Raw genomic sequence first — 23,262 nt, 5'->3', positions numbered from 1 at the left:
CTGAAATCATCCTATGATGACAATGCATTTCTCTCTCTCTCTCTCTCTCTCTCTCTCTCTCTCTCTCTCTCTCTCTCTCTCTCTCACTCCAGCTCTTGGTGTTCGGTCTATTGCTTACTGTAACATAACATGTCAGTAAGTCGGTGATGTTGATGCTCCTATTTTACTCCACCTGTCTTTTGTTCAGCTAACTTCCACATGTGGCATGTTTGTGTATGTGAGAGAGATGCACTCAAACTGGGAGCAGATTATATTCTTGGATGTGTTTATTAGCTACATTTTATTTTACGGAGTAAGAGAGAGATGTTTATGGTAGGTTTGATGTTACTCTAGCTTATTAATTTATGCATAAAGTCCTCATTTTGAGGAAGAGACTAAGGAATGGATCTTTTAATACTGGGATTCAATCAGAAATCACAGCATACATAATGTTCTGGTAATACTTGCCAACACCTCTGTGTTTCCAGAGGTTCTCTGTTATTTCAAAACTATCTGTTATTACTTTCACAACTTAAGTCGAATTCTATTTTGTGTGTGTGTGTAATTGCCAGCTAATCTTTCTAATCTAACACACTCCACATAATACGCATACTTTGAACTCATCTGTCACAAAATCTGGTAACCCACCACAACCCAATTTAAAGGGCTTATGCAGAACTGCTCTCTGCATAGGCAGACAGATGAGTTACATGTGACATTTAATAAAATAAAAATGTTCATCAAAATGAAGCATCCTACTACCAAGACACATCTACAAAATCTCGCACCAAATAAAAGGAGGAACAACAATATTATTTAATCTGCACACTATGGGATCACCAAGATCACTTCACATATCACTGAGCATATTACAGAATATTAAAAAAAATGTTTTTGCATGTCGATGGCAAACTTAGTGCAAAACAGTTTTAATAGCTCCCAAATCCCTTCATACAGCAAAAAGGATTTTATCTGGAATTTAGTGCAATTCTTAAAACAATGAGCATTGAATAAACACAGCTATAATATAATATGCTATAAGGAATCCATTGGTTTTATCTGCTAATGCTACTAATAATAATGATAATAGGCAGCAGATAATGATTGAGCTGAAAGGCAATTTGCTTGTAGTGACAAATATTACAGTAAAAGCACCTTTGGGCTTGTCTCATCGTGAGAGGTACTGCAAGGTTTGTGTTAGATAAGCCAGGAATATTTATCTCCACACAAAAGTCATTTAAATGTATTCAAGTGACAAGGCGGTGTAGGATGACCAGAGCTTCAGCTCAGCAACTTCCAGAACAAACACTAATGGGGTAGCAAAATAATGCTGAGCAGTTCCGAAATATATATATATATATACTGAACCAGAAAACACCAATGTATACTGGCAAAATATGTAACTGCTTGGTGGTGGTGTGTCTGAAGAGTGAAACCATGTGCTTAAACTTGTATTATATTTAATTGTCAGCAATGATGACTCTTCAGGTTACAAAATGACTTCATATAGAAGAAGGAATGACCAGCTGACCAAATTTATACTGGTTACTGGTTCAATTATCACTTAAAGTCATAATGAAAATACTAAGGATTGGCCAGTTATACTTCTACAGCCAGTAAGCAATTTAATAGTCAGGTTTTCCCTCCTACGAGTCACAATAACAAAAAGTTTAATACTCTAGGCTACACAGTGGTAAATCTCTAACCGCGGGGTGGTAGTTCCAACTTTTAAATACAGTCTAATTTAAAAATAAAATAAAGAAATCTGTAATTCCTCAGTAAATTTTTATTAGATTGATTGTATATATAATGTGGTCAGATTTTTCTAAATCACAAAACTATGTTGCCATACAAATTAAACATTACCTTGTGTAGCTGCTAGTGGACAATATTCCAACATTGCATTATGGATATAAGAAATAAAGTAAATTACTATTATACAGCCACAGTTCCAAAAACATTGTGTAAAATGTAAATAAAAACATGTTTTAGTGACATAGTGCAAAAAAATAAGAACTGAAAAAGAAAATACGATCATGAACGTGATGGCAGGAACATGTCTCAAAAGATTGGAACAGGACCATGTTTACCACTGTGTAGCATCCCCTCTTTTTTTAAACAAGTCTTTAGGGAGATTTTTGCACATTGGTGAACCTCTGCCCATCTTTACATCTGAGAAACTGTCTCACTAAGATGCTCCTTTTACCCCCAATCATGTTACTGACCTATACCATTGACTTTTCTCAATTTTTTTGTTGCCATAACCGAACCTTTCTGAGATGCTGAATTCAAAACAAGCTTATTATTTCTTAAATGGTACATTTTCTCAGTGAAAGCACTTAATAAATTTTCAATGTTCTATTATGAATAAAATATGGGTTCATGAAATTTCAATAATTGTATTCTGTTTAAATGCAATTTAAAGTTTAGACAGGATTGTAACTTTTGAGGAAATACCCAGCTCAATTACTAATAAAAAAGCTGAATCAAAACCAATCAACCAATCAACACCACACCTATTTAGGTCCCTTTTATTTAAATAAATGCAAACATCAGTCTTTGAAGATGTGCTCGCTATCTTTTGGTTTTGAGGAGTAGTAAGTAGGATTCATTTAATCTTTCGCAGGCCAAAAAAGGGTCAGTGACTACCTTAACAGTGCATAGCGATCTGTTCTTGTAGTACAGAAATAGCCTGACTGGAAATTTAAGGACATTTGTAACACAACAGGGGCATAACCATGTGGTTTGACCCCCTTGGGAGAAAACTGCAGCGGGCCCACATTTCTTTAATAAAACAATCCTCCCTGAATTTTTTATGAGCTATGTCCAGGTGTGTGTGCCCAAACTCATCACTACACTTCACCCCCCAACACTGGGACTGAAAAGGAAGTTGTTGTTTTTTTTTTTTTTTTTTGCTAGAACAAAAACACGCAGCTGTATCCGCCAATGTCTGTGTCGGTTACTGAAATCAAATGGGACTGAATCCAAGTGAATTCAATTTGGGAAGATTTACAGGCTATTTACTTTTTAGGTTGGTTTTTCCTTTTAATATAATCACTATTAATCAATGCCGCATTGTAGTAATCTAGAGGGCCTCAAACACAACCTTGCAGCTGACAGAAGCCTCTCCAGGGATTCTGTGATAATGCAGAGTAATAAGTACTAAGAGCTCACTAATCACTTGGCCACATGATAAGACTATTAATCTTGCCGCCCATGCAGCTCAGCTCCAGCAGACCACTGCCTTTTGCCGGGGAAGGAAATATTAAAAAGCTCGAACGCAGCAACCGATCACAGAAGCCATAAAGCATCCTTACAACGATCCGTAGATGACAGGAATCCCGTCTGTCCATTTCCAGAAGCCTGGACAACATCCTCCTAAACGACGACGGATATGATTCATGACACAATCTCCACTAATTTGGTCGCGTGGCGATACCTCTGACTGTGCTGTCATGACAAATCTTTCTTCTTTTACAGTGCTAATCAACAGATCTCATTTGACCACCTGATCATGTGACTCCCCGAGGGTTTGGAGAGCAGCAGAATGTGATATAGAACCAGCTGATAGCAGCGTGCGTGCATGTAATACATCATGATTCTGTCTAGGCGTGTCAATTATCCTGTGAGCACTGTGCTGTGAGGATGCTTTAATGCATGACAATGCAAGCCAAATAATACAGTCTGTGTATTAAAGAGCCATGAACAGGGATTTCATAAAGCATACTGCCCACCAAATGCTCTACAGTTATGTTAAATTCTCTCTCCTCCCATACACGTTGTAAAAATAGAAAACAAGGAATGGAAGATGCCCTAAAAACCCTTGGTACCCTGAAACGTGTATTTTCAGAATAAAATCCCCCTGCAATATCTTTCTCTTTAACTTTGACTTGTCCCTTACGTGCATTCTACAACAGATGTATGAGCATGCTTTTAAAAGCTTTTCCAACCATGGCAGATAAATGTTTACTCCTTTCCTTCCTCATCTCCATCATTTCATTTACATGAAGCGGCTTCATTTCATTGCAAGCATTATCATTTTCACTACAGTGCTTTATGTGGGTCAGTAAAGGACTTTTATTTAGCTCTCAGGTTGCCGAAATTCACATTTCACATTAATTATGAAGAGTACATGTGTAAATCTTTCTTATTACACACCACAAAATACGCAACAGCAGACTGATAATCGCCCGGTGGTACCTACAGGAAATAGTCACTGTCAATGTCTCTTTCTTTGAACAGTCCCAAAATCAGTGCATAGGCCACACAATGAATGTATTGCCTACTGTAACTGTGTCTTTTGCTAGATTGTTAGTTGCTAACTGCATTGAATCAAAATAAGCTGATTTTTTAATATATTTTAAGACTTTTAAATTGTAATAATAGGTGCAATATATTCACAAGCTAAATAAGTTTGGTGTCAGCCTTTCTCTGTTAGCGGTTAAAGTGTTTAGCATGTGCATACTGACTGTACACAGAAGCCTGGAGTTAACAAAATGCTGAGACTGTGACTAACCTCAAAATGTAAACACATTAACATCGATATCATGTGGCCTTATTTACACACAGCTGATCTTTCAAAGGACAACCACAGAGACTATTTGATGCGACTGCTGTGAGATCTGTCATGCATATAATAGGGTAGCGATTTGGCAGTAGTAAATACAGTGTAAAAGCATCTCCTCGTGCTGCAGTCACAACTCACCTGTATATCTTGTATCTGGTGGAGAAACCTTGTCGGTTCTTTTCCACAAAGTCGATGTACTCTGGGGAGTGGTGGAAGGGCCCCTTATCAGACAGGAGCCAGTCCAGGGGTCCCCCGGGTTTGTCATTTGGGAGGCTGGCTGATGTTGCTGTTGCTGTTACACTGGACCATAAACACACCCAGCAGTGAAGGCTGAGGCTGAGGATGCCCCATAGAGCCATCAGAGATGGATGGAGGGTAGGAGGGATGAGGGTGGTGGTGATGGTGGTGGTGGTGGGGGGCGTTCAGCAGCCAAAGATACTTGTCATTAGCTGGCTCCTCCACTGGGATGACCGAGGGACCTGCATCGCCTCAATGCCCCCCGAACACCTAAGGCAAAAGCACAAACACACAGTTCAGCAAACAAACAAACACCCACAATCAGCAAGGAAGAAACTTGGCTACAAAGACAGAAATAAACAAAAAAAAAAATCCTCAGAATATGTTGCAGCTGACAGAAGCCTCTCCAGGGATTCTGTGATAACGCAGAGTAATAAGTACGGTGTGGGAATGCTGTTTGAATCAGGTTCATTATGTGGAACTTGAATTAATAAATTTAAAAATGACACCTGCTAATTTCAGCTTGTGAGCGCCTGTTGCTTTAATGGTGCTGCTTCAGTAAAATTTCATGTTACTTTACTGTAAAATAATGACAAGTCATTTTACAGTGTGTTTACTGTAATCTATAAAAACAGTTTCTTACTGTAAAAGAAATTATGCACTGTAATGTATAGAATATAAGATCTGCAGTAGAATACTGTCAACTGTTTGGTTGCCATTATACTGTTGCTTCATTGTTTTACTGTAAAATGTCTACACCTGTGCCCTATTTAAGCATTTTCTTTTTCCTCCAAGTTTCCATTCTTCTTTTATCACACAGATATGGAACATTATGAAACCTGGCCTAATGGAAGTAGCCACTAAAGCCTCTATCGTGGTGTCCCAGTTCTAGTTCAAACCTTCTCACTCCCAGAAGCACAGGAAAACACATCACTGATCCACAGCAACCAAAGCCTAATCCGAAGGAACCATTACAGCATCTCTAAATGAAATCTGAATTTAAATGTAACAGTAGTTTGCTGTCTTAAAGTGAAAAAAATAAACGTTACGGTATAATTATTATGCATTTTACAGCAAACTGTTAAAATGTCTGCAATATATCTGAAAATACTGAAAACATCAGACTATAAAAAACTGTACAAAACAAGGGACTTCAAAATATCATGCTATTTTAAATAAATAAATAAAATGGTCAACAAACTAAAACTAAAATTAAAAGCAGCTACAAAATATCCATTCTGTGTTTTACAGGTTTTTTCAGACATGATTACTTTGATAATGCAAATGCACACAAAAAAAGAGATTGCCAATAATTAAACACACCCAATCATTAATTATAACCCTACTTTACACAAATAAAGAGAAATAATTTTTCTGGAGCATGATGAGAAAGCAGTAACATAGTTTAATTGCAGTATTTGGAAGCAAAAAGACCCAGCAATAATTAGGGATGGACCTATCCGATATTATGTATCCGCATTGGTCTGATACTGAACTAAATTACTGGATCAGATATCGGAGGGAAATAAAAAATGTAATCCGATCCATTAAATATCACGACAGCATCTCCCAAAACTTGCGACATGGCGTAACTCGGCTCACAACCTTAGCACATCGGAGCAGTATGCGTCACGTGATAGAGCGGATGTGGTGTGCCAGACCTGTCGGCGGTGTGGTTCAGCATTTGGAGCTTCGCTCTACCAAGCCGGCATTTCATCTCTGAGAAAGTTATCCCAAAGAGAAGTAAAGCAAGTGTGTAAGTTCATCTCTGAATGCTTGTAAAGCATATATATATGTATATATATATATATATGTATATTGTTAAGGTTCAAAATATTGGGGATGGAGACAAGAGAAAAAACCACAATAACAACACTGGTCCGGCCGGGTTGAGTCAAACGATGATTTAATGATCACACACGTGGGAGATGGACACTGATGCAGACAGCCTCAAAATCTCAAAATGGTGGAGCATTGCTCAAACTTTTATAACCTCTGGTGCCTCCACCTTATCATAAAAAGCCTAAACATTCACATGCTTTCTCTCACACAGCGCCTAAGCTACGACCTTGGCTCCCTGTTTATCTGCTCCTGCTGAAATGGGGCAGAAAACTCCAGCACACTCTGTTCTCTTCTACTCAGACAAATTAGACAATAACCTTCTGCGAACAGTATTTCTTATAACTCAGCAATATAATGCATCATAAAACAATATCATTCATTCACAACAAGTCAGCAATTTAATGTAATGCAAATCAGTTTAACTAATGCAATAGTTGTCAGCTTCTTCTAATTCAGGAGAATAATGCAAACTAAAACTACATAATAATTCACAATCTTTAATTAGGGGTATAACATGGCATAAAATAATATCATAATTTTACAATATATATATATATATGTATATATATATATATATATATATATTAGGGGTGCAACGATATTCGTATCGATATTGAACCGTTCAATACAGTGCTTTCGGTTCGGTACGCATATGTATCGAACAATACAACATTTGTAATTTATTTTATCAATTTTCCTTCTGACGATGCTGTCTGTGTTGAGCGCTCAGTGAATCTGTGTTCGACTACTCCGCCTAGGCTGCACTGTCCAGCGCAGATCCACTGAGCGCTCAACACAGACAGCATAGTCAGAAGGAAGAGCGCAGGGCAAGCTAGCGAGACAGAAGTTAAGCTCTCCTTTTAACATGGACCTCCCCCACTCTCATTCAGATCTGGCGTTTGGAATTATTTTGGTTTTCATGTGACGTATGACCCTGAAGGTAAGCGAGTCATGGACTAAAGTAAAACAGTATGTTGGATGTGCCATGCAATGCTCAATTACATTGGTGTGAACTAGTGTGTTAGCGCAGTTAGCTCGTTAACGTGTTGGCCGTCTAGCCCCATGCACGGAGCGATCGGCGGTAGCTCGTTAACGGAGATTTGCCGTGTTGTGGCGTTAAGGTCATTTCAACGAGATTAACCTGAAAGCACTAGTGGGAACACAACGAATATGACTGCACATTTACGCCGACATCATCCTAGTGCAAAGACAAGTGGAAGCAGACAAAAAAAAGCAAGCATGCTACTAACTTTAGCCGAGTCATTTAGACAGCTGTTAGCACATGATTCTCCTTATGCTGCTGAGAATATAGCCCAGAAGAAGCGGATAGTATAGCTTTTATTTTGGAAAGAGCCATTTCTCTGTAATAAACTCTCTTTTCCAAAGATGAGTGATTCCTCAATCAGATACAGGGCTTGCAATATCGCTAGCCCAACGTCCTGGAGCTAGCGATTTTTTAAGTCGGGCTACCAAAATCTATCTCTTCCCTGCCCGTCAGGCTATTGTAGGAAAAATATATGTCAATGCTTTTGCATTCTTTCGGAAATGTAGCTGGGTAATTATGTCATTGGCATTGGTGAGCCACTGTCAATATGTGACATATTGAAGTCGCGTTTGAATTTGCGCTTGTTTTTTTGCTTTCACTTTGCAATTGTGCGAACTGTGTATAGAGAGCGACAGCACTGATCTGTGAGTGATGATAATTTGTGCACCAATTCCTCTGACATCGTCTTATTAATCGTTAGCTTACTATGCAAACATGACAAGTGAAATCTCCCGCAGCAAGCTTAAACATGTGAGAGGTTGATCGCGCAGAGAATCGTTGAGCTTATGTGAGTGCCTGTGTAAAAGCAGCAGTATATATATTTGACTACGATGACCTGGATGACTGAGAACCTTCACAGACAGATATATATTTTAGTTCTGCTGAGCCAAATAAGAAAGGTCAGGGTGAAGAAGTGACAGCCAAAGAAAAGCTTACCACAAAACGGAAAAGTTATGACAAATCAGACTATAAGGCAAAAATAAAGTGCAGCTTTATGGTTTCATTGACAAAATAATTTCTGTGGCTGCAATATGATGAGCTAAATAACCAGGGCTGCACATAAGTGGTCCGCAGGTGTGCATTCGCTGTCAAAATAAAAAACACACACAAGGGTTAGGGTTAAATTTAAAAACTGTACTTTTGAGTTAAAATATATATTTATTATTTTAATAAATGACAAATTAAAAATGCTTGAACATTTTTTTGTATCGAAAAAATATCGAACCGTGACACCAAAGTATCGAACCGAACCGAACCGTGAATTTTGTGTATCGTTGCACAAAATTCGTTCTTTTTCTTTATATATATATATATATATATATATATATATATATATATATATCCCACGTTAAGCTTAACAACGGCTTTTCTGTTGCGACTGCCGTCTCTCTTGTTTGTTTTTGGCCCACTTTGCACCAGAAAGAGGAAACCAGCAGCTAAACAACAGAAACAACAATTAAAATTTATTCAATATTACTTTCTACACCAGGATCCTTTTCTACGTAGCTGACAGCTGGTAACTGTGCAGGGGTGGATCTAGCAAAGTTTAGCCAGGGGGCTATAACAGGCATTAACAGGGAAAAGGGGGCACAAAGACATACTTTTCTTTCTTATTCTCATTTAAAATGTCTAGATTTTCATAAATAATTATCTTAATCTTACACCCAAAGTTTTAATCGGATGTAAAATGTATAGAAATCCATTACTGTATATAGTAACTATTAAGTCTAATATACCCTAGTAAGCTATAGTACTTTTTCCTTTGGGAAGGTACCATCTGTGCAGTCTGCAATTCTGTTGAAGAAAGATGTTGAATCTATTTAATTATTGTAGAAAAATAATTGATTTTTTTACACATGCATTGAATTTAAGTTGATTGCGTTGATCAAGCATCACAGGGTGGGGGGTGGTTGCCTTTTTTTTTTTTTTGCTGGGAGTTGGCAGCCCTATTATTTAGGTTGCTTAATATTTCTGCTAAGTACTCTTTAAAATACCGGAATAGGGAGGATGGTGTAGGTTTGAGTAAATTAGATAGATCAGTATTGCTGAACTATGTAATATTTTGGGTGCACTGTAATTTTTGCCTACAGAATAGCTTTGGTGTTTTGTGTTTTAAAACTCGAGTGTGAACTTATACAAAATGCAGCAAGATGTATTTTAAAAAAAAAAAACAGTTTTATTCATTAAAAAATACATATTCATATTCATATCGGTATCTGCAAATATCCAAATTTATGATATCAGTATTGGTATCGGACATAAAAAAGTGGTATCGTGCCATCTCTAGCAATAAAGTGCTGTGAATCCATCTTACTTTAGAGAGACACAAAACCATTTAGCCCCCCACCCAAAAAAGGTGTATTTAACTTTTGTTACAATTCGCCGCATTCACTGCTCCATGTGAGCTGGGATTTCCATCAAAAAGAAAATAATTTGAACTGAAAAGACTTGATTACTAATTTTACACACTTCTACTGCAGCCTGGTGCTGTGATTTGCAGAAATATTCGGATGTAGAAGTTCCACCAGGAAGAAAAAAGTCTAAACTGGCATGATTCTAATTATAAATTCATCTCTTTAACTTGGTGAATAATTGCTTTGCTGCTGTTTTTAAAACTATCCCCGTCATACTCGAACACTTTACTGTCACACCGCAACACATCTATTAAGAGCTGCAGTTTCATGCACAGACACACTTTAAGATAAAAAGTCTTGGCTGCTGTGATTTATCAGACTACCTGCTGTTCAGACTGTTGTCCAGAGCTCGCATTAGTCTCTATCACCATTTTGAGTTCTGTCAATCATCTCCCCTGCAGTGTGTGTGCATGTATGTGTGTTGGGGTATTGGGGGTGGGGGGGTCAGTCCCATTACAGTATTGTGATGACAATCTGTCAAGTTAAGTCAGCCATATGACCGGGGGTGTGAAGGTTTAAAAAAAACCCCACTGCTCTCAGACAATGCAGGCGATAGCACTGGAAGAACACACCACAGCTTGAGGTGGGTAAAGGGAAGAAAGAAAAAGAACAAAATTGCTATCAAATACGATGATATATTCATCTACAGGGTTAATTATTGAAAGTTAAACATGCAGGAGGACTTTCATTTAGTCATTTTAATGAGATGAGATGAGCTGGCAATTTGGAAATTGATTTCAGTCTGACATCGCTGTCAGCACTCCCCAGACTCAGTTTGTCAAGCCCTGGTGTGTGTGTCCATTCTCACTTGTGTTTATGTAAACATCTGTATAACCAGCTTTATGGTTTAGTGTGCTTTTAATTAACAGAAAGCACATGCTAATGCCTGTACATGCAATTTGGTTTTTGCATGACATCATTGAACTATGCAAAATGTGTTGTTTTTTTTTAAAAGACATGTATATTCAGATCTCCAACAGGCAGTTAAGTCTCAATTGCACCAATGCAGGTCTCAAATCTAAACTCAAATGTCCAAGTTGGGTTATAAGTATTAAACTGAGTCATAATCCAAGCTGTTAGAGTATTTTGTGGAACATTTTTCTTTCACAGCTGCTGCATGGTGCTTAAAGTACATTGCCAAAATTGAAGAAATTAGTCTCTAGCCTGACTTGGGTCTTGAGTTATTTTACTTTCAAATCTTCTGTGAGCTCAAGACTTCAGGGAGGTGAGTCAAAAAGTCACATTTCAGAGCAGTCCGGAGCAGTCAAGTCTTTGATTCTACCGCTGGGAATAGACCTTAAGTTTATTAAAACCTGCAAAGAGCAGACTCCCTGTCTGTTAGACTCCTCCTAACATGCCAGGGTTCCTCGGTGTTAACAGCTGAAGGGTGGGACATCTGACTCAGTGACTGGAGTTGGGATGCATCCAGCCCCTGAAATCCCACCTTTTACAAAAAAAGACACAGACAAACAGAAAGAAAAAGATGTACTGCTAATGTATGTTACAGCTTTACATTGTAGAGCCACAGACACAAAGGGGAAAGCCAGACTTGGATGAGGCGATGAAAAGCTGGATGTGGGAGGGGAAGAACTCTGCAGGGACAGCCGATGGAGACAGCGCTTTATGAGACTGAGGTGAACTTTGCCCAGCTGTGACCCTGCACTGAAACCTGATGAACTGGATCGGAAAAATTATTTGCTCTCATAGCAGCCCACTGCTTTATCATTTGCATAACATTTTTATTATTATTTTTTTTTGCCGATTGTTGAAAAATCATCTTTATGATAATCTAACTGGGAAAGACTTGATCAAATGGAAAAACTAACTGATCAGGTCAGGTCAAAGACTACACCCACAAGTCTGCAGTTTTGATAAGTACACATTACCTTAAGGTCTTGTATAACATGCAGTAGGCAGAAACGTGGTACAATTTTAATGAAACAGGGCCGAGAACGGTGTTACCCGGTGCCGAAACAGGGCAAATCCTCCCCCGTATCTCTTTCAACTTCTTTGTTGTTGATGCAGTTAAACTGTGAGTGTTTCCTTCAGCAATTTCTCCTCACATTCCAGCAGCGCTGAATAGTTTATTGGACTGTGACAGAGAGACCTCTGTCTTCACAGCATTTCTGTTATCGTCTGCCACGCTCTCCGTTTGAGCTTGAGCGTTTCACTTTTCTTTCTCCGTCCCTATTCCTTCAGCAGAGACGCTGCCACACAGTGAGCAGTTATGCTTTGTGTGTGTTTTGTCAAAAATCTGACACCAAAGTTACGGGTTACTATCCTATAGTGTGAAGTTTGAGAACAAGTTGCTTTGTACTGACAGTGTGCCTCTGCTGCAGTAAAATGGCCCCAAAAATAAGCTGCTAGTGCAGCTCCGTTAGATGAATCCACACCTACCTCCAGCCTCTCATAACACAGATGAAATGCTTTGTTTTTTTCTACTTTACATTGTGCATGTTGTGTATAAAGTGACCTTGCTCAGAGGGCAGTTTCTGGCATGTTAATATCAAAATACAGCTCAGAGGTCACATTTAAAGACTCTTTAATCCTATCATCTAACAGGCAGCTGTCCAAAACGCTGATGCAGGAGAACATGGGCCTCTCTCGAATCTCTTCGCCTCGCTTTCTCTCTTTTTCACCCCACCATACTTCTTTTGTCTCACCTTCCTCACACAACCCACTCTCATCCTCATCTGCCTCAATTACCTCTAAAAGCCAACTTTGCATCAAATCGCTAATGACATACGGACATTTGCTATTTTCAGACAAATGCTTTTCTCTTTTTTTTCTTACTTTACCTCTAGATTATGCTATAATATTCAACTTGTGCACTCAGTGCATTTCATGAAGCCGTGTTAAAAGCACTCGTCCTTGAGTCCCCTGTATAATCTAGAAACAACAAAACAAATGGGAGATAGAAGATGGAAGGAATTTTCATGTGAAGCAGTAAGGAAGCAACCGGAGCTCCAGCAGATCCACTCCAATATGATTTTGCACGACGTGGGCCAGCAGTTAGCTCGAGGCTGTTTGGAACCTCTGTATAAAAAAAAAGCACTGTTTGTTCATGTGAGGTCCTCTCAGCGGAATTGTGACGGGAGTGCAAATGATGGGGGACCACATTTTCCCACACATGAATTTAATGAAGAGTTGTGTCCTCCGGATTGGCAAATACCAAGAACAATATTGAAAGGAGGCGAGATGTGGCATCATATAGCAAATCCATGTTTATGTGAACAATCAAGTGACTATTGTTTTTCCACTCTTTTCATAATCTTTTTGTAAGTCTCAAAAAAGGCTGCTGGGCTTATTCTATGAGGACTGAGGTAATTATAATTTCAATTTACAATCTGAAAAAAGTAAAACATAATATTCCATAAACCTTTTTTCCTAGATTTGTAAACACCTGTCATTGTGCTCTCAAGGTTTCCAGCAGCTCTCTGACGAAATGGACAGTCAGCACGTGCCCCCATGCACAATCACTTCAGCCTTGTCATGTGACACATGATTGTTTTTCATGTAAAAGAAAAAAAAAATTGTCCAAGACATTTGCAGAGGAAACATAATGTTTCTTTGAGCAGCGGGAACACTCAGAGATTGCAATTTATCTTTGAAATGACACCTATGACAAGGTCCTGTTTATTTCTGTGGGGAAGAAATATCCATTTGGAAATGCTTTCCTTTTTTTGTCCTGCTACTTCCATAGAGAGAGGAGGGTGTTAAACAAATGGCCATTCCACTGAAGCACAGCCAACAGTGGATCAAACTACAACATTTTTACGCCCACTGCTCATCATAATGGCAGGCTATATTCAGTAAGCACCGCTGAACATCAAATATTTCAGCTGAAAAAATACTTAACAAGGCATCTTTGATGACTCTCATCATATGCAAGGTTTAATTTCTTGTCATTACGTGACCTAAAGGCCACGTACGTCGATGGCACAGCAAAAAAAAAAGAAAAAAGTGATGCGTAACTCTGTGATACATCTTTCTCATCTTATTCAAATTCTGAATAAAACATTTGTCAAGTTATTTCCAAATACATTTCATCTCTTGGGGTTTAAACCATTCTCTGCAATCACAGAAAATTCCCTTCGCCTCATTTTCATTTATATAGAGTTAGATCACAACAACATTCAAACATTCATTCTAAGGCACTTGATAATCTAAGATAAAGACCCTACACTGCTGCACAGAGAACCCCAATGTTGCAATAATCCCCTCTGAGAAAGCACCTGGCAACAAGGGGGAGGAGGAACTCCCTTTTAACAGGAAGGAAGGGCATCTGGCAGAAGCAAGCTCAGGGAAGGGTCGGCATCTGCTGCGACCGGTTGAGGAGTACGCAGGTAGAAGGAACATAAAAACACAGACAACATGGTGTGTGCTCAATAAAGTCTGAAAGGAGCAAAGAGTTTCTGCAGTATACTTTCAGACAACATTTTCTCATCTGGATTTGTAAAATATCATCTCAAAACTCAGGTTTCCTTCTAGTTTTTTCTTTCTTAATCTTAAAATCCAGGTAGTCACACTAAGGTACAGATTGTACTTATTGACATCGACTGCCAACATCTATAAAAGTGCTTGTATGTGCAGCACTAAAGAAAACCTTGTGTCCTATAAATGAACAAAAATGCAATTATATGATCAGAATCCTTAACCTTCAGCATATGGCGGTGATATAAAAGACCACACTATTTTCTTCTTTTCAGGCTAAAGATACAACCGTTGGGTTTGCTGCTGTATCTCATCAAGCGTATTAAAGGTAATTTGGAAAAAAGAAATATGACAAAGGGAAGAACCTGAAGACTTTTATGATTTGATACCATCAACCAAGACAGGCTTGCTGAGGCTAAATATGATTCTGTGTGCTCTGGAATGTGTATAATGTTAATGCATTACTTTTGCTTAATGGTGGAATTGAGAAATAAACTCCCCAGTCTCTCTCTCTGTTCCTCCCTAACTGTCTCTCAATCTCTCTTCCTGTCTCCACATATACAGCCGTGTCTGAGCCACGACGTTATTAGCCATTAAGTTGATAGCAGTTGGATGGCAGAAAAAAAAGCTCTACAAAATCCCTTGCAGGTCTCATCCAGTATTGCCGTAGGGTTTTCTTTAAAATACCCAAAAAAGCAAATATTTAATTTGCTGTTTAGATATTTTTATTTCCTTAATGTGGGTCAAGAATTTGAGCTCCTAACAATAAATTAGTGACTTACAAATATTGAGAGCCCAACACAAGTAGAGCCATTTAATCTTTTGAATGAATTTTCAGATTCAAATCAGTGATTTCAGTCCCTAACACTTCTAATGCAGGTGTATCATCCATTCTAAATTGCATGTGTATTACTGTGGACTTCTGTTAGATATTACATTTATCGGACTATTAAGTGCCATATCTCAACTGCAATAATGACACGCTGCGGGACGTGCAGTCATTTCACAATGAAAGAATTACCGTTTTTTCTCGGAACATAACTTCAGATTGGAAAGCAGGGTTGGCTGTTTTATTTTTATTTTTGCGAGAACACCAGTCAAGCAAAAATGAAACACATGTCCATAACTTAGTCATCTCTCAAAATGTTCTTCCCTGAGGCAAAAAAGTCAATGAAAAGATGAGACACTGAGTCAAAGCATTTTTCATCACAAGAACTACTGGTGGTTACATTAAAGGTATGACGTGCACAGTGCGGAGCCAGCATTTCCTCCAGCTATTTGGAGCATCTGCGTGAAAACGACAGCTCTCTTTGTTTTGTTTTTCCCGTTTTTCCCAGAAAACACTGAACGATTCAATAAAAACCATTATTTGTAATGCCCTCAGATGGTACAGCTGTAAAATCTCACAGATTAGCAGCCCTGGGATGAAATAAAATGTTTGCAAATTCCTCATTCGGTCAAAGAAATGATTTCATAGAAGCCGTGATTGCCGATATCCTCGACATTATTCGTTGCTCGTTTTGAAAGCGGGTGATTGATTCACAGGCTTCTTGAGCTAAATTAACAAAATTAGCAGTGTTCCACTTTGAGTTAATATCTCAATTGATTTTGCTAAACAGAATATTCTAAACAGCTCATTTATTTCGCCTTGCCTACCAATCTGCTCCATTTGTGATGAATAGATGTATCTGTCTGCACAATTTTTTTTTTCTTTCAGGCTGCGCTGCAGCTCTTCCAGTAACTTTGTGTAACAGCCAAAATTACATGTTTCCTCCAGAGATATAGGGCTGGCTACCGACTGCAGTGTTGGATCTTGACTCTCACCCCGTCTTTTGGAGGATACAGTAAGCTTGATGAGACGAGGGAACTCCCAAGCCTAATCTTTCTTGAGAATTTCAGCAGCCGTTCTAGTCGGAGATTGGGACAGAACTGAGCTTCCAGCCCCCGAACATCTGCTCACTTATTGAAGAATGCCAGAGCTGTAATGGTCACCTGCCTGAGCTGTGTGTGTATGTGTGTGTTTAAGTGTAAATGTATGTATGTGTGTTCTCACAAAGTGTCCCCATATCCATGTCTGGAACACACACACACAGCAGATCTACTTTCTTGGCACAGCAAATATGCAAATTGAAACAAGTCTCTTTTTGTGATATCTCACAATTTGAACACATTTGAAGGAAAACAATAGTAGAAAAATAGATGGAGGGGAGGCATGCGCTTTGCAGGGGGGAGGATTTGATTAAAACATTTCATTAGAATTTCTTCAACAGGATCCACTTTGTAACTTGTCTGCAAGCCAACCCTGAAACCATCCTCAAAGTAGGGAAACAGGAACTGATAAACTTTACATCTTCCCCTCCGTGCTGACTAATGAGGTTTTTGGCCCTAATTAACCTAGTTATCTTCCCCGCTACAACTGTCAACAATGCCTCTCATACCAGTGCCACGGGTAAAACACAGCCTTTGTGAAATTATAATATGACTGCCAGTTGCACTCATCCGGCTGTCTTACAAACAAATAAAAAGGATCAGCTCCCATGGTGTCCTGGGAAAAAGACATCAAAGACCAAAAAATAAATAAATAAATAAATAAATAAATAAATAAATAAAAATGTCACTATCAAAGTGCTTACATGCGCAGCCATGAACACACATATTTACAGATCTACAAACATGCATTTAAAAACTTTAGACATGAAAACCCAAAACAATAATACATGAATAGCAACGCTAAGCTGCTGCGGGGAAGGTCAGTGGAAGTGTGTAGGCAGTGTGGGTGTGTGACTGAGTGCTTTTTTCCCCTGTACAAACTGTTGTGTAGGTGTTTTTCTGTGGACTGTCAAATTTACTTCTGAGACTTCTGAAGATGCTGGTGATCCAATTTAATGATGGAATGTTTAAAAAAAAAACACCCACCATGATGCTCTCGGATACTAAAATCTGAATTAATAAGAGAAGACAACGAGCCCTAATTTCATGTTTTACATTAAACTGCTCTTTTAAACTCATTTTATCCCTGTAAAGCTATCAGACTTTGTGATTTTCTGCAGTTTTCTTTATCTTTACTAATCCTCTTTGTATGCAAATACATTCCGGTCTACTCATAGAAAAAATGGAAACTTATTTACATTTCCTATTTAAACTGGCTGGTGCTGCTATAATCATATATACTACTGTATATTCATGTATTTTTAACTCTAAAGCAACCAAGCTATTTTAGCAAATAAAATGACAGAGTGGGATGATTTATGGCCCCATTCTATTTTAAATTACTCTATTAATGGCTCTGATTATCATACCTAGGCTGCTTTCTTTATTTATGACAAATGCTCCAACGTAATAGTTGTGTTTTCCAATCATTTTACGTAAAAAGGAGTGCAACAAACAAATCATGCAAACAAAATGACATTTACTCAGCCAATCTTTTTCTGTGGCTTACGAAACATTTATTTTTCAACAATACAGAAGGACAAATACATGTTAAAACTTCTGTTTGTTTGATTGAATTGTGTATTACAGCACACTAGTATCATTTCAAGACCAAAATAGAGACAAAATTGTGACCCTGTGATACTTTAATCATCAACAAAACACAATAGCATCATAGTCAGGCTCATGTTTAATCTTACTTACTTCCATGCTTCTTTTATGTAGATTCATGACACTCAGGAAACATTTTCATGATTAAAATTTATAATATATATGATAATAAAAACAATATAGCAGAAGAATAAGAGTATATAGTTTAATATACAGCTGGTTTCATAAATGAGGTGACAAAAAAGTACAATATATCCTATAAATGTTGATAATTATTTGTTGTTTTTGATATGGATAGATCCTCGAACTGAAGATTAAACATATTACGAGCATGTTTAAGCAGAAATATTTACTTATTTTGGAATGGTGCTACTAGAGTAAGCAATTTATATATTTTAAAAAACAGATCATGTAACCGTGCAAGTCATGGATCTGTGACACACAAGAAATCAGGTGAATTTATTCAAATCAAATCTCGCTAAACAGCAATTGTAACAACATGTCTAAAACTCAGCAAACATTAAGATGATTTTTTTTGAAAGACAATGTTTTTTGTTTGTTTGGTTGGTATCTCCTACCTCTACGAGGGTCTGGAGCAACTAGACCCCAAAAACAATGCATTAGAGTTAAGTATGGCGAAGGCAATATACTGTGTACTAATGATGCATTTGCTCAGTGTGGATGCTACTGTCATACAGCAAAAACAAAAACTCTTTGTTCTCCATATGAAATGAATGCAGCTGTGCAACAGTGGAGCCAGGCAGCATATAACCCAATAACCCAGCCCGTGTTATTGTCACAAATGCACGGTGGGACTTTACAGTGAAACAGTGTGTAGTTCTGTTTAACAGGCATAGGCATGTGCCACATAAGACTCTATGTCTTTGTATTAAAAAAAATCCAATTTAATCTTTCTGTGACTATTTACAAAATGAGACAGTAGCTTATTAAGGCGGAGAGACTCGACAGCAGACGTCTTCTAGGCCAACATGGAAATAGATCAGTCCGACAAATCCTTCTCCTCGCAAACGCAGGACGGAAAATTTGGCTGGAGGAAGCAATAAACTGATAACAAAAAACAGCACCCCCCCAGCACCATTCATTTACTACAGCGACAATTCATTATGAAAGATGAATAGCGGCGCGCCCAGTCAGCTCACACACTGACATCAACATTTCACATCACTATGCAAAGAAAGTTAGCTCGCAACACTTCAAGCTCCTCCAAATCAATCCACAGCAAACTTTGATTTCCGAGTGTTGACTATCAATATAATTATGTTAGCACAGGCAGAAAAAATTCTGAGTGTTTCTCCGGCAGCGTACAGTATCTGCATACGTCTTTTCCTTGCGGTGGCTGTCTGTGGAGGCAACGTGAGATCAATCGTTTAGCTCAATCGATGGCGTGTGAAGCAGGTGGAGGTTTTAACGAGTAAAACTCTGTGAGGATTAATCCGCGAGAATATTGTAAATCATTATAAGGTGCTGTGCGTAAAAGTTCAGCTGAAAGCAAACAGGGGGAAAGCTGTCTTAATGATTGCTCCTCAGACTGTAAACTTCTCACTTTCTAGCATTTATATGGCTGCATATCACTGAGTGGCCAAGAACATACAGAGAGGAAGCTTCTATAAATCACTGGAGAACACAAATAGGCCTCTTCTGCTGGTGGCCTTGTACACACAGACACAAAGGTTGCTCTTAAATTAAAGGCACACATTCCTCCCTCACTATTTACTCTGGGCTCTTTTTTCTTCTGGTATTCTGCTGCAACTCTGACTCTGTGAATATCTGTAAATGGAAATACATGTTTCACTGCACGATTCTTCCACTACTGATCAGGTAAGCTAGTTAAAATTTGAAAAGCAACCCCCCTCATGTGTCATCCAGTCACATGCTCAGCCACCTCTGTCAGTGCATATTTATGGGCAGGGTGACAGCGTGACACCTGCCTGTTTTAATGACAGGAAGTCTGTCCTTGATCTGTAAAGAATTATGTGCAATATGGTACAATTTTGCTCTCAAAGCAGCCCTGTGTCCATCCGTTTGTGCGCCTCTACAGAATATGCTCAGACTCAACATTCAATTACCAGTTGCCTCAGAGAGAGATTTTTGGCTTAATGCCCCCGTCGGTCTTAATCTGAGAGATTCTACTTTAGCGCCAAAGTCAGCCTCAAATCCCTCAATGAAACTTTTTGATTTTCTCCTCTTTAGCTTTTCTCTCATCTTCTCATCTCTCCCACTTTTCCCTCTTCTCCTTGCAGCGGCTCTTCTCTGTCTGAAGTGAAACTTTGTCAGTTTGCTCATTATCATAAATTAATGGGCTGAAGATGTTGAGCAGATCCCGGCAAAACTCGACCCTCGAAATACCACCTAAACCAAGATGGGGTGATCTTCTTGTTTTTCTTCTTCTTCTCGTTTCTTCTTTAGCTTATGACTTTACTTCCTTATGTCATTGTGTCATCATGCCAACTGTAATTTGCCCCCTAAAAATAGCAATTATGATCAATTACAGGGTTTCTTAAGCTGAACACTTGGTACCACCCTCTAAACCTCATCCACCGATCCTCCTGAAGTCAGCAACAGAAAACTACTTTACGTTGCATTAACTTAATGTTCTGCGCAGAGCTTTTCTCGTCCTTTTTCCAGTGCTTTCTGCTCTTTTTTTCCCCACTTCCTCCCACCACATCCGCCCTTCTTCAGCCATCACACCTTCAAATGAAGCTGCCTCCTGCCCACCACTAAACTGTAAGAACAAGGAGCCCTCTCAGGCATGTAGTGCCTCCTGTTAGCCTCAGTCTAAAAAGCCTATAGCTGGTTTCCTGCTCAGTCACAGTTGCCCTGTAAAAGTTCTGTTCAAGCTCGATTTGTTTCCTCTCAAGTACACGTCAATCACAGACAGATGGTCCTGTCATCGTCACTCTGACGGACAAGCAAACAGACACGAACACAGAAAATTAGACTTACATGCCATATACAGCCTCGATTGGCATCTCAGCAGTGAAGTAGAGAAAAAAAAGAATCAGACAAGGTTTTGAGCTCCTTCCGTTTTTGTTGCTCAGATGACCGATGCAAGGAGAGAAATCTCTCTTTTCATAGGAGGAGACAGTGTGCCTTTCAGGCCTGGACACGGTTGAGTTCACCAGTCTCCCAGGATAGATGAGGACACTGCTGAACAGTGGCCCTGTTGTGGCCCTATAAACAGTCTGAGGCTTTGGCACTTGTGCCTAACACTGGCAAGTGGCAATGAGAATTACAGCAGTGATTCACTGACTTTTTTTTTCCTACCGTGAAGCTTTGCAATAAAACAAACCTTCCTGCCACTGCAGTTGGGGGTTTTCACATGAAGTTACATTTAAAATACTGCAAATAGAACCTATGCCAGCATGCCCTCGGGCCACTATGATAGCATTTTAAATGTTATTTGTTTTCTTGGAGGGTATTTGGCTCATTATCACAGCCTCCACTGATCCCATAAGGCTGCCTTTGACTCATGTGCCTTTTTTGAGGGTGAGGCTTGAGGGTGCGATGTATAATTATGAAATCAGTGGGACTATTTTTTTTTTTCACTCTTCCAGCCTGAGAGCAGAGCTGGGAGCTTGGCGAGCAGTACTCTGTCCACACATCAGTGTAAGAGATCTGATCCTCCACAGGAGCGAATGCCAATACACCCCTGAGGAATATAGATTAGAAATGTTTGTTGTTAAGGCAGATAAAGAGTGGCAGTGTGGGTGAAGGAGGGAGGGGAGGGGAGGGAGGAGGGGGGGGGGGGTGGGTGGGTGGAGGAGACAGGCAATGAGAAATGAGGAGGAGGAGATGAGTCTGATTGTGCTCATGTATAAACTGACAAGGCATGAAAAGTAATATTGTGTATGCTCTCCTGAAAGTGCCAGCAGATACAGTTCGGGAGTTTGTGTGCATGTATGCAGGGGTGAGACTGTGTGTATGCGTCTGTGCGTGAGAGTTTCACATTGTACTGTGGTCAAGCAACAAAGAAATTCACTGATGTCACAGTCACAGCAGATGCAAAGAGCTATTCGGGTCAAACACGGTGCTGAGGGTGAACATCCACAGGTAGCGTGGGGTTTTTCTTTTACTTTATACTCGCACAAATTCGACAAATTAAGCTAAATTGCAAGAACTCACCGCGGTTTAGGACGACAGAGAAAGTTTAACTCAGTGTGTCCCATGCTCTCGCCGAATCCCGGTGGCTCTCAGCTGCCCAGATTGTGGAGAAACTCATTTCACAGTTTTTCAGGGTTCAACTGCAACTCCACGGAGGGAAAAAAAACACCACTCAAAAAAAAAAAAAAAAGAAAGAAAAAAAAAAAAAAAAGAAAAAAACTCCGAGAAAAAAAAGAGGTAAAGCTGCTCCGGACAAATCCGACGGTCGGTTCTACACCAGTGAGAAACTTTGAGAAAAGCAGTCGGGGGTGCGCTTGGGGTTGACAACCGGCTTATCCCACAGTTAATTCAACGTTCCTGGAAGCAGAGGCTCTGACCTTTCTGGGGATAATGACTTTACAAAATGAAATCATCCAGCAGGAGATGTAGTCAATCGGAGAAACGAGCAGGAGGAGGAGGAGGAGGAGGAGGAGAAAGACTCCAGGAGCGCAGAGGAGCTAACGTTCAGGAGATTAAAAGCTGTCTTAGCGCAGTTACCAGAAAGCAGCGGGGTCCAGCCTCGGACAGATGCGACGGAATGCGGCTACCTGCCACCCCACGAAGATTGTTAAATATCCCGTTGTGAATTCCGCCCCGGCACCGTTTTTCTTTTTTCTTTTTTTTTTTTTTTTGTTTCCACCTACTTGACCCGCCTACTCCGCAGCGCTGTGTGGAGGAGCGCAGATCCTGTGGAAACTGAAGGTATAGGCGCTCAGCAGATAACAGGCATGGGCGCTTCGGCTCTCCCCTGTGCCCCTCTCTCACTTAGTCACATGTTTAAGACACAAGTAGCCCTCTGTAATAGCTGCCAAAGGAGGGTAGACTAAGGTAGCCGACGTGGCGAGAATAATAATGCGTGACTTTCTCCCCCCGCTCACTTCAGATGAAAAGCCCTTTTCGCAAAATGCTCGAAATGGCATTCCTGCCATTAACTTTATGCCCCAATATACTTGTTTTAATGCTGCAGCTATTTCTAAAGACACGAGCATCGGAAGTCATTGAATATCCCTCATAACTGCTTGGCTGCAAACTCCAGAAAAAAG

At 39.4% G+C, this 23,262-nt stretch overlaps 1 protein-coding gene across 2 annotated transcripts in view; it reads right to left on the bottom strand.

The window, feature by feature from the left end:
* The window catches only part of brinp3a.2 (bone morphogenetic protein/retinoic acid inducible neural-specific 3a, tandem duplicate 2), a 58,673-nt gene extending 35,735 nt beyond the window's left edge, over window positions 1–22,938 (bottom strand). The window contains exons 1-2 of one of the 2 annotated variants that reach the window (XM_004567365.3): window positions 22,202–22,938; window positions 4,685–5,053 (exon numbers count right to left, since the gene is read on the bottom strand). In XM_004567365.3, coding sequence (XP_004567422.1) covers window positions 4,685–4,905 — 221 coding nt within the window. In that variant the 5' untranslated portion in view covers window positions 4,906–5,053; window positions 22,202–22,938. Of the gene's footprint in view, window positions 1–4,684; window positions 5,054–21,022; window positions 21,107–22,201 lie in introns of those variants that run through there. The other variant, XM_004567366.2, reaches the window with a different exon arrangement.
* Window positions 22,939–23,262: the final 324 nt, after the last annotated feature.

Source organism: Maylandia zebra, linkage group LG17, assembly GCF_041146795.1.
Source record: "Maylandia zebra isolate NMK-2024a linkage group LG17, Mzebra_GT3a, whole genome shotgun sequence".
Classification (NCBI taxonomy): Eukaryota; Metazoa; Chordata; class Actinopteri; order Cichliformes; family Cichlidae; genus Maylandia; species Maylandia zebra.
This window is presented reverse-complemented; position numbering and strand designations above follow the sequence as displayed.